This window comes from Lepidochelys olivacea (assembly GCF_965140295.1).
Source record: "Lepidochelys olivacea isolate rLepOli2 genome assembly, chromosome: 4".
NCBI classification, from domain to species: Eukaryota; Metazoa; Chordata; order Testudines; family Cheloniidae; genus Lepidochelys; species Lepidochelys olivacea.
Window position 1 is genome coordinate 74,120,428 of NC_140414.1, and position 15,960 is coordinate 74,136,387.

A 15,960-nucleotide genomic window follows, 5' to 3' on the forward strand; every position below is an offset into this window, starting at 1 on the left:
GGGCAATGTCTAGCTCACATAAAACACTACCTACCTCCCACTTTTTAAATCCCTACACGACCCACAGCAACTTACCCGGCATCTCATCTGCTTCCTGCTCCCTGTTGAGCACTTCTGGAGTGGAGAGAAGTTCCTGGCTGCCTGCCTCTCCGGGCAACCCCACTGGGAGCTCCACATCCTCTTCTAGCTCTACTTCTTCATCCAGAATTTCAGCCTCTAGGTTACCCCCTCTTTCTGCTGCCTGCGAAGTATCCACGGGGCTATCGGTCATGGTGTTGGGGTCACCACTGAGGATAGCATTCAGCTCCTTTTATAGAAGCAGCAGGTCTTAGATGCACCACCGGAGCGATGGTTCGCCTCCCACTCCTTATGGTACGCCTGCCTCCGCTCCTTTATCTTCGCTCTGCACTGCTGTGTGTCCCGATCATAGCCCTTTTCGCACAAGCCTCAAGAAATTTGCTCATATGTGTCCCAGTGCCTACAGGTCAATCACATCTGCCACTGAACAGACTCCTTTCCCCGTATACTGATCAGATCCAACAGCTCAGCGGTGGTCCAAGCGGGAGCACGTTTGGTGTGATAGCCAGCTGTGCTGACCTGGGAAGATCCTCTGGGAAGCTCACATGGGAAGCCATCAAGCAGGAAATGAGATTTAAAATTCCCGGGGCTTGCAAGGGGGAGGGGCCGGTTGGCTGCAGGGCAGCGGAGTTAAAACCGCTGACCTGAGCGGCAGCATGGGAATTGTGGGACACTTTCTGGAAGCAAATAAAATCGGGGGGGGGGGGGGGAAGGAGCGGTGTCTACACTGGTTGTTTGTCGACAATAAAGGGACGGGAAAAGACAAAAGTCTTTCATGGGGCGGAAGTTTTTTGTCACCAAAACTGGGGGTTTTTTTTCAACAAAAGTCCCATTGAAGTGTGTACAATATTGCTGTTTTGTCACCAAAAGGCAATTTTTGGCTACAAAACTTGCCATTGTAGACAAGCCCTTAGAGGGACAAGTGAACAGCCATTTGTGCAAGTGTCATCATTCCCTTGAAATAAACAGAATTACCGAATCATAAAATCTGAAGTAATCAGATATGTCATTGCCCTTTTCCGAGGCAGAAGCAGCGTTTGGGGCTTTGGCAGCATTTGAGTTTCCCATGGGAAGAGAAATGTCAAGGTATTTGCTAGTGTAATTTGGTTCTGTACAAAAATCTGCACAAGGGTGAACAGAGGTGGTAACAAACTGAATTCAGGCCACTGTGTTTTGCAGAAACCTCTGCTAAGGTATCACTGCTCTCTCAGGAAGAAGCATCTCTTTTTTTAGTTTGTCTCTTCTGGATTCTCTTGACAACACACTATTCCCTTTTTCCGCTTGTCAAGGTTCCTCCCCCACTCTGAACTCTAGGGTACAGATGTGGGGACCTGCATGAAAACCTCCTAAGCTTACTTTCACCAACTTAGGTTAAAACTTCCCCAAGGTACAAATTAATTTTATCCTTTGTCCCTGGATCTCCACTGCCACCACCAAACTTTAACTGGGTTTACTGGGAAATGTAGTTTGGACACGTCTTTCCCCCCAAAATCCTCCCAACCCTTGCACCCCACTTCCTGGGAAAGGTTTGGTAAAAATCCTCACCAATTTGCATTGGTGACCACAGACCCAAACCCTTGGATCTGAGAACAATGAAAAAGCATTCAATTTTCTTACAAGAAGACTTTTAATAGAAGTAAAGAAATCCCCTCTGTAAAATCAGGATGGTAGATACCTTACAGGGTAATTAGATTCAAAACATAGAGAATCCCTCTAGGCAAAACCTTAAGTTACAAAAAAGACACACAGACAGGAATAGTCATTCTATTCAGCATAGTTCTTTTCTCAGCCATTTAAAGAAATCATAATCTAACACATACCTAGCTAGATTACTTACTAAAAGTTCTAAGACTCCATTCCTGTTCTATTCCCGGCAAAAAAAGCATACAGACAGACACAGACCCTTTGTGTCTCTCCCTCCTCCCAGCTTTTGAAAGTATCTTGTCTCCTCATTGGTCATTTTGGTCAGGTGCCAGTGAGGTTACCTTTAGCTTCTTAACCTGTTACAGGGGAGAGGATTTTTCCTCTGGCCAGGAGGAATTTTAAAGGGGTTTACCCTTCCCTTTATATTTATGACACTGCTTAAGCAGCTGTTTACCTAGGGAATGCCCCAGTACAAGGTTGCTTGCTTTATTCCTCATGGTAACAAAAACTTTGCCTGAGAACTTATTCTGCAGTACAAAAGAACCTCAGAAAAGGTTTGAGTCCTCATGCAGAGACAGGAAAATGCTTTAACCCATTCAATCCCCTTATGATTAGGTGTGGCTACTGCATTTGGTAACTTTAATTCTTTTTGGAGTGAGTTACATTCTGAGTGTTGAAACATTAGTCGTATGTATGACGTTAGCACCTTTTCACAACAATTAAAGTTGACAGTAGCAGAAACAAAGATAATTGAAGGGTCTGGAGAGAGGTTAAGACACTGGGACTTCATGGTTGTTAAATATAATTTTATGCAGAAAATTAAATCTCTTCTTGTCCTGTTGTTAGTTTTTTGTACTCCAATTCTATTATGTTAAGTATTTTGCAGAATCCCAAAAGGGGATCTATGACTTCTGTCCCTAGGAGAGTGCTGCTAAGATTGCATCTGTAACCAAAATCTCTGCATAAATGAAAACTGGAGTCTCTGGTGAAACTTGCTGTACTCCACTGATATCAGTCAGGATTCAGTAGGATTCATCCTAAGGCAAAGAATCTCTTTCACTAATGTGGTTGAAGCCACAGGATTCACATCCATTAGAGAACTTTGCACTATCTACAATAGGTGTTCTTAAACTGGAGGCCAGATGCCTTAGGGGGTCATGAGGTTGTTACATGGCGGGGTCACGAACTGTCAGCCTCCATCCCAAACCCGCTTTGCCTCCAGCATTTATAATGGTGTTAAATATATAAAAATGTGTTTTTAATGTATGGGGTGGGGGTCACACTCAGAGGCTTGCTATGTGAAAGGGGTCACAGTACTAAAGTTTGAGAACCACTGATCTACAACATACATGCTGAAGAAACATCCACAAGTACAAACACTGTACTGTTCTCTATATGGCTAACAATGTAATACTATCACAATTAATATGATTGTAATTCACATTTATTGTGTGGTTCAGCAATGGATTACTACACTGAGCACATTTAATTAAATAAATAAAGCCTAAACCTTTGGGAAACTCATGTGCTCAGCTCTAAAATCTGGCTTGATATTTTTTATCTATCATTTTTCTACTGCACTATGATATACTGTAACATGGATTTGGGAGCATTATACTACTTGCTCATTTGCAAACAGCTCAGATTCTGAATGCAGCTTTTATTTTTAGGACCATAAACTATGTTATGCTAATCTGAGCATACTTGGTTGTGTTTGCCAACGTAGTTCCCTACTCTTTCTCCAGTCACACAGCACGAAGAGGTAATAATTTTATTAAGATAATGTTGAAGTAAAAAGAAAACGGTACAGAGATTAAGCATAGAAGTTTCTGGTTATCAGGGAATAAGGTACAGATTATCAAGGGGTGCGAAATTTGGTTTAAGAATGGGTGGTGTAAGGAATACATAATCTGCAACCTCCCCAATTGGCGGTAAAAGTTTAACCGGTCAAAGTACAGACATTGAGCTATGGGGGTATGTTGTCCATATAATGGCTATGTTCAGGTGTGGAGTATAATGAGTGGATACGATGATGGGGATGGATCTACCCTCATGTACCATGATTACCAAAGGGCAAACTTTTTTGAATGCGTAGTCTCTGTATCCAACCAGTGAACCCTACACTGTGTTTTTCATATGTGAGTGTAGGCTGAGGGCTGGTCTATGCTGGGAATTTACACTGGCATAGCAACATCTCTCAGGGATGTGAAAATCCATACCCCTGAGAGACTTAACTATGCCGACATAACCCCTGGTGTAGACCGTGTTAGGCTGATGGAAGAATTCTTACCTCAACCTCGCTACCATCTCGCGGGGAGGTGACTTACCTACGCTGATTGGAGAACCCCTACTGCTAGCATAGTGTCTACACTGAAGTGCTACAGGAGTTCAGATGCAGTGGGGGTGTAAATGTAGACATAGTTTATGGCAGACAGCAGCTTATTGCAGAACATGGGCATCTCCACTTATGAGAATGCTAGTCATATAAAATAGTAATAATATTGTCAATAAAATAGGTGCTCAGCACCCCTAACAAAAATGTTTAGGCACTACTAGCAACTTCTCAGCATTCAGTCTTCCGATTTTATTAGATTCCTCCCAAGAGAGATTATAGGCTCAAATTTTCAGGCAGAGGCATCTCAAGTTAGGATCCTAAATCCATATTTAGTCAGCTAAAGACATTGCCAGAAATTCAAAGGTGATGAGTATCCATAGCTCCTACTGAAGTCAAATATAGATGTAGATGTCTAAATCGAGGGCTAAGTTTGGAAAATTTTTCATACATTTGCCAGCATCACTTGAGACAGAGGCTTTTAGTTCAAAAAGGGGTTCCAAATGTAGGCAACTGAGTCGAGTTTGTATTTCTGTGAATATGCAAAAATGTAACTGGTCAAAAATGTCCTGTCCTGTTCAATGTGGGATGGATGGGATGCTGGGGCCATGTGCTAGTTTTGGGAGGGGGTCAGGCCCAGTCTGGCTTTTTCCCCACAAATCCCTATGCGCCTGCTGCAGCTACTCTGGCAGCTCCCAGACAGTCCCAGATCACTGTGCAGTGCTGCAGCCGCAGGATGGGTGGAGCCAGCTCTGTAGAACGTTCACGTTCAGTTTCTATTTTGTCAAACTACCAACATTTTCCTGAGAAATGCAACTAAGTGAAGGGAAAGAGTGACTTTCAACACTTCATAGGTCCAGGAAGACCTGAACAGAATTTTATGGAATGATAACAACAGGTATTTCTTTAGCCTGAAGGCTTTTCCAGTGTTGATTTTCAAAATCCTACTATAAACGATAGAGGCTTTACAGTTTCTTCTAAAAAATTACAAGAATCTTTTGTAATAATAGAGTTACTCATCCTAAATTATAGGGGTTTCTACCACCACTCCCTATAATAAGAAGCACAGTCTTATGCCACCATACTAGAATGACCAAGATATTACCAACGTATTATTTAAATATGTCTTTGTCTTTTGAATGAAGATATATCTTTTACATATTTGCAGGCAACCTGCCTTTAAATTGGAAAGATACAGTAAATGTTACAAAAGCAATTTAAAAGCTCAGGCTTCTATATTGTATTTAATATTCAATGCTGAACACAGTGTATCCCAAAGATAGGAAAATAAAAAAGACAACTATCAAAAGTAATAAAAATGTAAATAATTGTACAGTATTATCAACTTTATCAGTTAAGTGGTTTGTAAATTATTCAGTCTACTGCTGATTAGCTTAACTAGTTGAAATCTTCACATCTTTCATTTCAAGTTCCCTCCATCATGGGAAAACAAATGTATTGAGGTAATTCTGGTTTCTCTTTGGCAGTACTCAAGGCTGTTTTCTCTGTAAAAGTAAATCAGAGTATTAACAAAATGCATTTCTCCATTCAGTAATTTTATATACAAAGCCTCAACAATAATGTATTTTCCACTTTGGTTCTACTTGAACAGATTGAAAAGTTTCATATATTTACCAAAATCTACACTTTGCCTGAGTTATGAAGTATGTAGTTACACCTGAATGCAATGATCTATCATATGCATTTTCCTGCATTTTGCACTGAGTATCTTTAATTATGTAATGCAATGCTATTTACAGTTCATTCGTAAGCTATATAATGGAGAAAAATCTGTTTGAACTATCTATAATAATTCAGGATTCGTGAACAAATAAATGAGAAGATATGTTATTTTATAAGCAATTTCTAGGCAATCTTTAGTGTATTCCTTCTCAATTTTTCTGGCATATAATGTACAACAGCAAAAAAAAAAAGTAAAATTTTACAAAAATTGGAGTATTTTTTTTAATATTTATTTTACACAGATCCAGGTAAGTCCTTTTTTCCCTGCAGTGGTGGTTGTTTTATAGAACAATCTATCTATGAAGAGAATTACATCAGTTTGTTCCTCCTACACTTCCCTAGCTACTGCACTGTATGCTCTCTGTGATGTCAAAAGAAATGTATATGTATAATGAAGAAGAAAAATGAGGGATTTTCTCGTACTTGTGGTTGACATCTAGGCATGAATGGGCAGTATTCTGAGTATAGCACCCTTGTAAATGTTTACTAAATTGTAGCTTGTTAAATTAATATTATAACAAATCTATGACCCTGTAGAACATCATAGACGTCAACATGGTTTGCATTCTGGCCACTAGGAACTTCATGGTAGCAATGGGGCTAAAATTCATAACTACCTTTATAAAGACTCTCTCTTAGTCATATAAGGCCTATGATATGTAGTTAATTATGTAGTTCTGATCCCATGTAATAGAGGACGATGATTCTAATTCTAGAGGCCTGCAAGTATTGTACATGTAGTTTAAGAGTGCTAATTAAGTTCATATTTGAAGATTCCATGCACAGCAATAGTATGGATATGTGTCTGCTTTCCTTAGTCATCCCTTTAAATCAAATATACATATCAGTAGGAAACCCACAAGAACCCTCTAGATTAATTTTAAATAACACAGCACATAGGCAGTTGAGGCTTAGCTATATGAGGGTCTTAAACTGAATCAAATCGAGTTAATTCAGTTTGAAAATTCTTGTGTAGAGATGATCCAATCCATCGTTGTGCACTAACTCTGCATTGGTAGTGAACTCTTGCAAAGTGGACTAGGTTTGTTTCTAATTGAATTAGTTCAGACTATTATTCATGTGGATGCAATTTCTGCGGATCACTTTTTGCATGCTTCCAATGGTTCTCTAACAGTGCTTTGCAGGTCAACCACCTGTCCATTTACCTGGGTGCCCTCCCTGCTCTGCTATCAAGTTCCTAGGACAACCATTCCCTTCTTTAAAGGCTAGTGTGGAGCAAGATTTTGCCCATACATTCCAGGATCTCAGTGTGTCTTGCAATACAAACCAATAGCACTCCAGAATGGAACATGCCTCACATAGCCTCTTAGAACTATACCAAGACCCTAGATCTATCTCATTGACATCTGGAAAGAAGCATCTGGTCAGGAAGCTCTTGAGACCAGCCACTGAAATAAAGATTTCTGTGGACATTACAAAGCAGAAATGTGTGCAAGGTCATGACTGGGATGCTGATCCGTGCCAGATAAAGAGCAAGCTGCTCAGGAAAATCTACACTGAAATGGGAGCCAAAAGGAGACATTCCATCAGGGGACATGTGACTTGTCCAGTTTATTTAAAAAAAAATGGACAAGATTCTACACATTTATTGCACAATCCATCTGAGACACCAATCGGATGTTGCTGCGCACACTTGCCTGCAATCAAGGCTGACTGGCAAACCCATTGGAGGATGAGTATGAGGATGCAGGGAGAAGCTTTCCCCTGAGAGCCAGGATCTCTTTGGGACTCAAGACCCTGATGAGGGTCAGCTGGAAAGCCAGCCTTAGTCCTGCTTCACAGGCCCTGATACCTGCTCTGCATCAGCTAAGTCTAAGTCTCAGAAACCCAGGCTGAGACCAAAACAACAGACCCTTAGAGGGAACTTCGGCATGCAAATACCTATCTTTACCATTCATTATTGTGCTATGCTCCCATTCTGGCTTTGATTCGGGGGGGGTCTCATGGCCACAGTCCGTGTACACAGAAGTAAACAACACACCCTTCTGAGGATCCACTCCTCGCCTCCCACCCTTGGTGCACTTTGTCCATTCTGCCCGCCCAAACATGTTTCCAAAATGCAGCTGCTTTTCCCAGGCAATCAGTCTCCGCAACAAGCCAAAGCCATGCCTACTGACCATTTATAGGACCACGGCATCTACCTTGTTTCCTTTCCCTTTTTTCACATCTGGCCTGACCAGCAAAGCTTCCCCCCCACACCCTCTGTGATCAGGTGCCTGGATGGGCCACACTGAGAATGCCACACTTGGGCAGACTGGAAGACACTTACCCTCAGGTCAATATATATATTTCAGATCTTACCCAAATATCACGCCGTCAGCCAATCCTTCGTAAACTAACTAAAGTTTTATTAAGAAAAGAAGAGAGGTATTGAATGGTCAAGGACTCGTACATAAGTGATTTTCAGTGTTCATAGATCAGGATAATAGCAGTGATGATATATCTGCTGACTGTAAAGGTCTCTCTGGAAATATCCCAAAAGGTCAGAATCTAAAGGCAGCTTAGATGTAAAGTCTGTTAGAGACTTTTCATGCATTTTCTAGGATATGCCAAATAACCTCTTTGAAGAGCTCAGTCCCACAACTTAAACTTTCCCTATTCAAAGTTCAGCAGACTAGAAATGAAAGGATCATGCCCAAGGTCCAGTATTTTTAGCTCTCTAGCAGGCTGACAAGCCTCCTCACAGAAATCACCACAGCAGGGCTTTCCAAGAAAGAATAGGCAATGTAGATAGTTTGTAGACTTTTGCTTTGAAGTTAATCTTCTATTTCCTATGCATACACAAGTAAACTAGGTTTCAGAGTAGCAGCCGTGTTAGTCTGTATCCGCAAAAAGAAAAGGAGTACTTGTGGCACAAATTTGTTAGTCTCTAAGGTGCCACAAGTACTCCTTTTCTTTTTACAAGTAAACTAGTTACTCAGTTACATAAGGCAATTAGCCAGTCCTCCATTATAACAGAGATAGTTAAGCAGAAGACAATGTCGCTAATATTATTAGGTTCCTGCAGTATCTCTCATCTTTGATCTTAAGGTTAACAGAACGCAGTCATATATATAATGTGAGGCAATTAAGACAAGAAAAGGAGTTACCTAATAAAAGCTAATTGGGTTACATTGGTAAACTTCTAACAAGATATAGGTCGGGGTGGCCAAACTTACTGACCCTCTGAGCTGCATAAGACAATCTTCAGAAGTTCGGGAGATGGGATGTGCTTGCCCAGGCTCTGGGTTTCAGCCACGTGGGAGCTACCTAACAGGGCTTCAGCCCCACTTCTGCTGAAGCCCCAGCCCAGAGAGGCCTGTCCCATGGGGCTGAAGCTCCAAGACCCCCACTCCCCGTGGGGCAGAAGCTCCTAGCCCAACCACCCTGCCACAGGGCAAAAGCCCAAAAGCTCCCTGCCCCCCATCTGGCAGGCAAAAAATAAGGGAGGATGTGGGGAGCTCCACAAGCCACACTTTAACTGCAAAAAAGCTCCGGAGCCATGGTTTGCCCACCCCTGATATAGGCAAACCCAGACAAATACACTTATCAACTGTTTGATTCTTATCAATACAAAGTTGAATGAGTTGGGGACTGCTAGCCTAATTAACATTTCTTTGATAGATTGTCTTGATTAAAACTGCAATGCCTCTTGCTAAATTGTGATGGGTCATACACCAGTTACCTATTGTCATTCCCCCCTCACCCACCACCTTTCTGCTGCCTCAACATTGTGACTGCAATCATGGCATAGCCACGGCCTGTGCCACTCCCCATGGCATATTTGAATAACAAAAGCATTCAGTTGTGCAAAAGCAACAGTTTATTAAGCCACTGGTTATAGAAAAAAAAGTTTGGGGGGGTTCATAGTTAATATGAGTTATAAATTGGCATTGCCTGCCCCGTAAAGGCAGGAACAATACTGCTCCTAGCCGAGGTACAAATGCCCTGTAACATGCATTCTAGCTGCCATGCATTCTAGCTGGCAATCTCTGCAGTGTCTCCATTTTTTCAGGGGAGATATCACAGAACTTAAGACTGAGAAATTGCTCGGTTTTGTTTTGCATGTTCTAGGAAATAGCTGCGTGCCCTTTTCCCCACCACAGCTTGCAAACCCCTTCCAATCCTGCAGCATTTCTGGGGGGGACCATCCTGGTGAATAACATCACAGAGTATCTTGCTGATATGTCCTTTGTCTTTTTGAATAAAACCATTCTCTGCCTCCTAATCACCCACTTCAGCATAACATCACAGACAGTCAGGACAGCCTAAAGGGGGATATAGAGATGATTGCTATCCAGCTCATCCCCAATGCCCCTCATAACCTCTTCTGGCACCACAGAAGCAGCTTCGGAACACAGCCACAAACAGAACTTCAAAATCAAAACAGGAACATCATTCCAGCCACCGCATCCCATCTGAACTGCATATACAGTGCATCCAGCACCCTCTTAACATGCAGACCACTTACCATCTCTGAGAGTCCCCCAAGAACGAAAGAGTCTCAAGAAGGAAAAGTCAGATAGATAGTTTCTAGCTATCTATCTATCTATCATGTCTTGGCTGAAATATGAACAATAAGGGATTGATTTTGTTGTTCATACTCCTACAGCCACAACACCTGCAACAGCCAGACCACCAAGAACAGGGCCTCTACATGCTACCGAGAGACTGGCCAACCTGAAGGAGTGAAAAAGAAAGACTCGGAATGGGCTGTTTTCAGAATTCATGGCAAAATCCCAAAGGGAAACCAGACTGGCTGAGAAGTGGAGACTGTTCCTCAGGTCCCAGAGGGGGAAAGAAATGCAGCTGTCCCAGAATATCATGGCAGTCCTCAAACAAGTGTTGCAGTGGCCAGAGACAGTGTGGCTGTGGCCAAGGACAGCATCACCATGGCAAAGGAGAGCAGGAAAAAAGACAGTGAGATACAGAGGCAACTCATGGATGCCATCTTGAGCCAGAATGCTTTTCTCCAAAACATGCTTCTGCTCCATCAGTGGGCCCTCACAACCTGTAATCTGGGATCCACCTTTCTCCTTCAGCCCCTGGACTATACTGGGTACTGGGACCAGCAGCAACTTCTCCCTGCTATACCTTTGCAACTGCTACCAGCAGACATTGCTGCATCAGAACCAATCTTTGGGCACTGAGAACACTGGCATCTGGGAACCCAGCTCTTTTGACCCCTGCAATGCCCCTGACAATTTTGAGCCAGGGCACTCAACATCAGAGCTTATGTGGACAAGAAGAGCCAGAAGGAAGTTGCATACACACCTGTTAATTTAACATTGCCCTTCCACTCTCCACAAAAAGTTGTTTATTTTCAATGTTCTTACTGTTGCACTTTCAGTTTTGTTTGCACTGTTTCATTCATTAAAGGTTTGTTTATGGTTGGTTAGTTAATAGATTGCTTAGTTAAACTTATTTGCAAATACAAAAAATATTATTTTTGTATTGGTTCCATAATTTTTTTTTGTTTTTTATTGTTCTTTCAAAATAAAAACCACTTACAAATCATCCAGTATAATTCATTGCATTTCACTCATACATTTCTTTAAATAAAAATGAAACAAGACTCAAGATTTTCAGAAGTATACAGGGAATATTCCCCTTCCAAAACCATACACAATACCCCACTGCTAAAAATAATAGAAATTTAGAACTGGTAGGGACCTTGATAGGTCATCTAGTCCAGTTCCCTGCACTGAAGTAGGACTATTAACTAACAGGTGTTTGTCTAACTTGTTCTTAAAAACCTCCAATGACTGAGATTCCACAACCTCCCTAGGTAACTTGTTCTAGTGCTTAACTATCTCGACAGTTAGGAAGTTTTTCCTAAGGTCTAACCTAAACCTCCCTTGCTGCAATTTAATCCCATTACTACTTTCCTGTCCTCAGTGGATAAGAAGAACAATTTATCACACACACTCCTCTTTATGACAACCTTTTCATACTTGAAGACCTTTATTATGTCCCCAATCAGTCTTCTCTTCTCCAGACTAAACAGACCAATTGTTTTCAATCTTTCCTCATCTGTCATATTTTCTAGACCTTTAATCATTTTTGTTGCTCTCCTCTGGACTTTGCAACAGTATTACATTGTTGACTCATATTTGATATGTGATCTACTAGAACTCCAAGATCCTTTTTTGCAGTACTCCTTCCTACAAAATCATTTCTCAACCTGTATTTGTGCAATTCATTTCTTCCCAAGTGGAGTACTTTGCATTTGTCCTTATTGAATTTCAGACCGTTTCTCCAGTTTGTCATTTTGAATTCTAATCCTGTCTTCCAAAGTGCTTGCAACTCCTTTCAGTTTGGTATCATCTTTTATATATTTCAGCTTGGAAAAGAGACAACTAAGGGGGATATGATAGAGGTCTATAAAATAATGACTGGTGTGGAGAAAGTAAATAAGGAAGTGTTGTTTACTCCTTCTCATAACACAAGAACTAGGGGTCGCCAAATTAAACTAATAGGTAGCAGATTTAAAACAAACAAAAGGAAGTATTTCTTCACACAGTCAACCTGTGGAACTTTTTGCCAGAGGATGTTGTAAAGCCCAAGACTATAACAGGGTTCAAAAAAGAACTAGAAAAATTCATGGAGGATAGCCATTGATGGATCTATTAGACAGGATGGGTAGGGATGGTGTCCCTAGCCTCTGTTTGCCAGAAGCTGGGAATGAGTGACAGAGAATGGATCACTTGATGATTACCAGTTCTGTTCATTCCCTCTGGGGCTCCTGACATTGGCCACTGTCTGAAGACAGAATATGGGGCTAGATGGACCTTTGGTCTGACCCACTATGGCTGTTTTTATGTTCTTAACACTCCAGCACACAGGCTAACATTCAGGCATGAGCCTCAAAATATGAACAAGAGGTATCCCTGACAACATTCCCCTGAGTGTTAGCATTTCCCACAGAATGCCTACCTGACTGCTTGAATTACTGAGCAAGTCCTCATCACCTCTGCGTCCCACCCATCATTAAGGCTTTCTCCTTTGCTCTCACAAATATGCAGAACACAACATGTAGTTATAAGGGTTGGGACATTTTTTCTGTAACTTCCAGCTTGCTCCAAAAGTAACACAATTTGCCTTTCAAATGGCCAAATGCACACTTGACCACTATTCTGCAGCTATTCAGGCAATGGACAAAGGGAAGGAATATTTTAACTAAGTGGCTTGTGAATAGCTTCATTAGCCAGGGCATCAGGGAATACGGTTGTCTCCCAGAGTAACCAGACCAACGTCCACCCCATTAATGTCCAGGGTGCTCCAGGGCAGCAAACAGTTCTTTCTCCATTCATCTAAATAGTACCAAGTTTCAGAAGATCCTAGCATCATGAATCCTGCCGGACCACCTTGCATTTATGTCTATAAACCTGCCATTTTGACCAACCAGCTCTTGCAACATCATGGAGAAATACCCCATTCTGTGTATAAATTCAGTGCTCAGGTGGCAGGGAGCAGGGGTGTTAAAAGAGAGGCACAGGAGTTCCATCAGTTGTCCCATTACAGCTTTATGATTCAGTTAGACAGCACCTTATCAATGGCATAGCACACCTGCATGAGAATGGCCCCAGCAGTTGATCTCCTCACACTAAGTCGGTTGGCTCCAGACTGGGATTGCCGGCTTCCACATGGTGACCCACTTATCCATAGGTATGGGGCACCACATGTTAGTATGTTGTTGCTGCAGCTGCCATTCTGCACAGCCCTAAAAAAAGGTAGCTCTCCCCCTCCTGAAGTTCTTTTGCCACTGCTGGTCCTCCCAGGTTTGCCGAACAATCCTTTCCCACCAACCCACGCTGGTTTCCTCATCTTGCTCCCACTGCTGCAGAGTGTCTTCCTGCTGCTTGGTGTTCTGACGACAGAAGTCCAGTGCTGAATTCATCCAGGTTTGACTGCTGTAATACAGCCCAAGCAGCCTCTGCGTATTTGCACTTGCCACCATAGCAGCACAGACATTGTTGGTCCGTGCTGGCAGACAAGCTGAAAATGGCATGCGCCTGTCCAGAAACAAAGTATAGGGCAGAGCCAGCTGAAATATGGGATTTAAAAAAAATATTTGAACCCGCCTAGTTTCCCAAAATTCACAGTGAAACAATTTCAGAATGCATGCTGCTCAGCAGTGAAGCAAAGGCCCCAAGGAGAACACTACACCCTCAGTTTGCAGCAAACCAACACCAGGTGTTATCATGATACAAACTGAAAACAGAACAGGCAAGTTAGTGGAGCAAGTAGTGCACTGCAAGTTACCTGCTGAGCATCAAAATCTTTGGATTAGCTCTATCCCACCCCGCTTCAATGCCTTTGAATTTGAAGAGAAGCCTGTTGCAAATGCACGAGATCATTGCAGATTAGTAAAGTTAATGGAATTGAAGATACAAATTCTGTATTCATTCTGAGAAACTGAAAGCTGGTAAAGGTAAATAAGGTGGACTGGTCAGGACTGTGACAGGAAAATGACCTTTAAGGGGGAAAAAAGATGATGGATGGGGTTTCCAAGAGCAATCAGTATTGGCCTAACGGTTCCTGTTGAAGTAAGTTTGCATTTTACTGTTGGTGTCTTTTTTTTTTGGTTTGGTTTTTCGTTTTGTTTTCAAGTGTTTATTAACAAGAGGAGAACTGCAACACTAGTGCAAGCACCTTACATCTTCTCCTGATCAGAATACAGATTGAGCAAGTACAAAAAAAGATAGATATGCCTGATCAAAGAATGCTTAGTGTTGACCTAGAGCTATCATGTAGAAATCCATGTACATAAAGAAATAAGTTCCATGAGGTCTGCTCTGTACAGATGTGCTTTTCAAGTGTCAGTCAAGGGGGGACTAAGTCAAGCTCTCTTGTAAACCTGTGTGCATACTTGGTCCTCACAGCGGAGCTCCAGATATAGCTGATCTCCTTCAATCCAATGAGCCCAGCCCCTGTTCTTCTTGTCTCCAGTCTGGACACAAACAAGCTTGTCATTGTCCCAGGTAACTATACTCTTGCATTTTCTATGATCTAGGCCTTTATTGTCTTCCTCAAACTCCTCTCCAATTTTGAACTGGACAAAGTAACTTCTGAAAGTGCTGGTGGTTTGGATGGAGAATGAATTGCCTTCCTGTTCAATGACCTTCTGTGGCTTCAGTATTTTTGCTATCTTGCGAGTTGCAAAGTCAATACCCAAAGCCAGCATGTAACCCTCAAAGTTGTCACTGCTTGTGAGGTTCCAGGTGCCACTGAAATCCACAGGCATGGCTAGGCTGCTAGAGCAAGAACCCCAAAGGGAAGTGTGCATTGACCAGAGAGGAAGGACTGTTGACGTCAATGAGAATATAATTAGACCAATGCTAAGTTGCTCTTGAAAAATATCAGACCTCCTCTGCTTTTTGAGCCTTTTGCCTCAGTAACGAGTGCAGGTGCAATCTTCTTGTCTTTTCATGAAAAACATCTTGCGACCACTGGAGGCAACAGCAAATAAAAGAACATCTGAAGGAACAAATGAAGAGAACCTGTGCTAAAATGTATTAGCTAAAACTTTTTGTTTGATAATAGGACCACTCCATCTATCAGGTATACACTGTACTCCATATTCACTTTGTAACTGCTAACTTATTTAAAAAGCTGATTCCTGGCCCGTTTTCTATTAGCACCCAAAACTGCTTTACAGTTACCTATTAAATCTTAGGTTATTTGATCTTTACTGTGCATGAATGGAGTTGCAAACACAAAATTTGTGTTGGAAAGCAATCCACTTCTGCTTATCTTTATGTGAGGACATTCTTGAAAATCTCTTGCTTTACCCATATCCCTCTTCAGTAATAAAGCAACAGTTCCTGAGGAATGTGCTGGTAATTATCGGTTTATTATCTGATGGCCTGAGGCTAGAATGAGAGTAGAGAACATTCTTATAAAGCAGGCAGGAACTGCAGTAATGGTAAATCTCTCTGGGATTATTGCTATTATGAACCATTTTCAGAAGTTTATGATGCAGATGTGCAAGCTTGAAAGCACCCACATTCACATTAAAGTAGTCACAGATATTTTAGAATTAACAGCTTTTTGTAATGTCATAGCCCTTTCCACCCTGCATTTCAAAACACTTGCTGTACTATTTCATACTCTATTTGCCCTGGGGCTGCTAATGTTCTGTAGATGGCCTCTCTTCTCAC

At 41.8% G+C, this 15,960-nt stretch overlaps 1 protein-coding gene across 1 annotated transcript; it reads right to left on the bottom strand.

Annotated features, from left to right (window-relative positions):
• Positions 1 to 14,639: 14,639 nt before the first annotated feature.
• LOC311520078 (retinoid-binding protein 7-like) lies at positions 14,640 to 15,044 on the bottom strand (the record flags this gene model as incomplete). Its single annotated transcript, XM_084627325.1, has 1 exon — positions 14,640 to 15,044. One exon carries the CDS (start codon positions 15,042 to 15,044, stop codon positions 14,640 to 14,642), a length of 405 nt encoding a protein of 134 aa, XP_084483451.1.
• Positions 15,045 to 15,960: the final 916 nt, after the last annotated feature.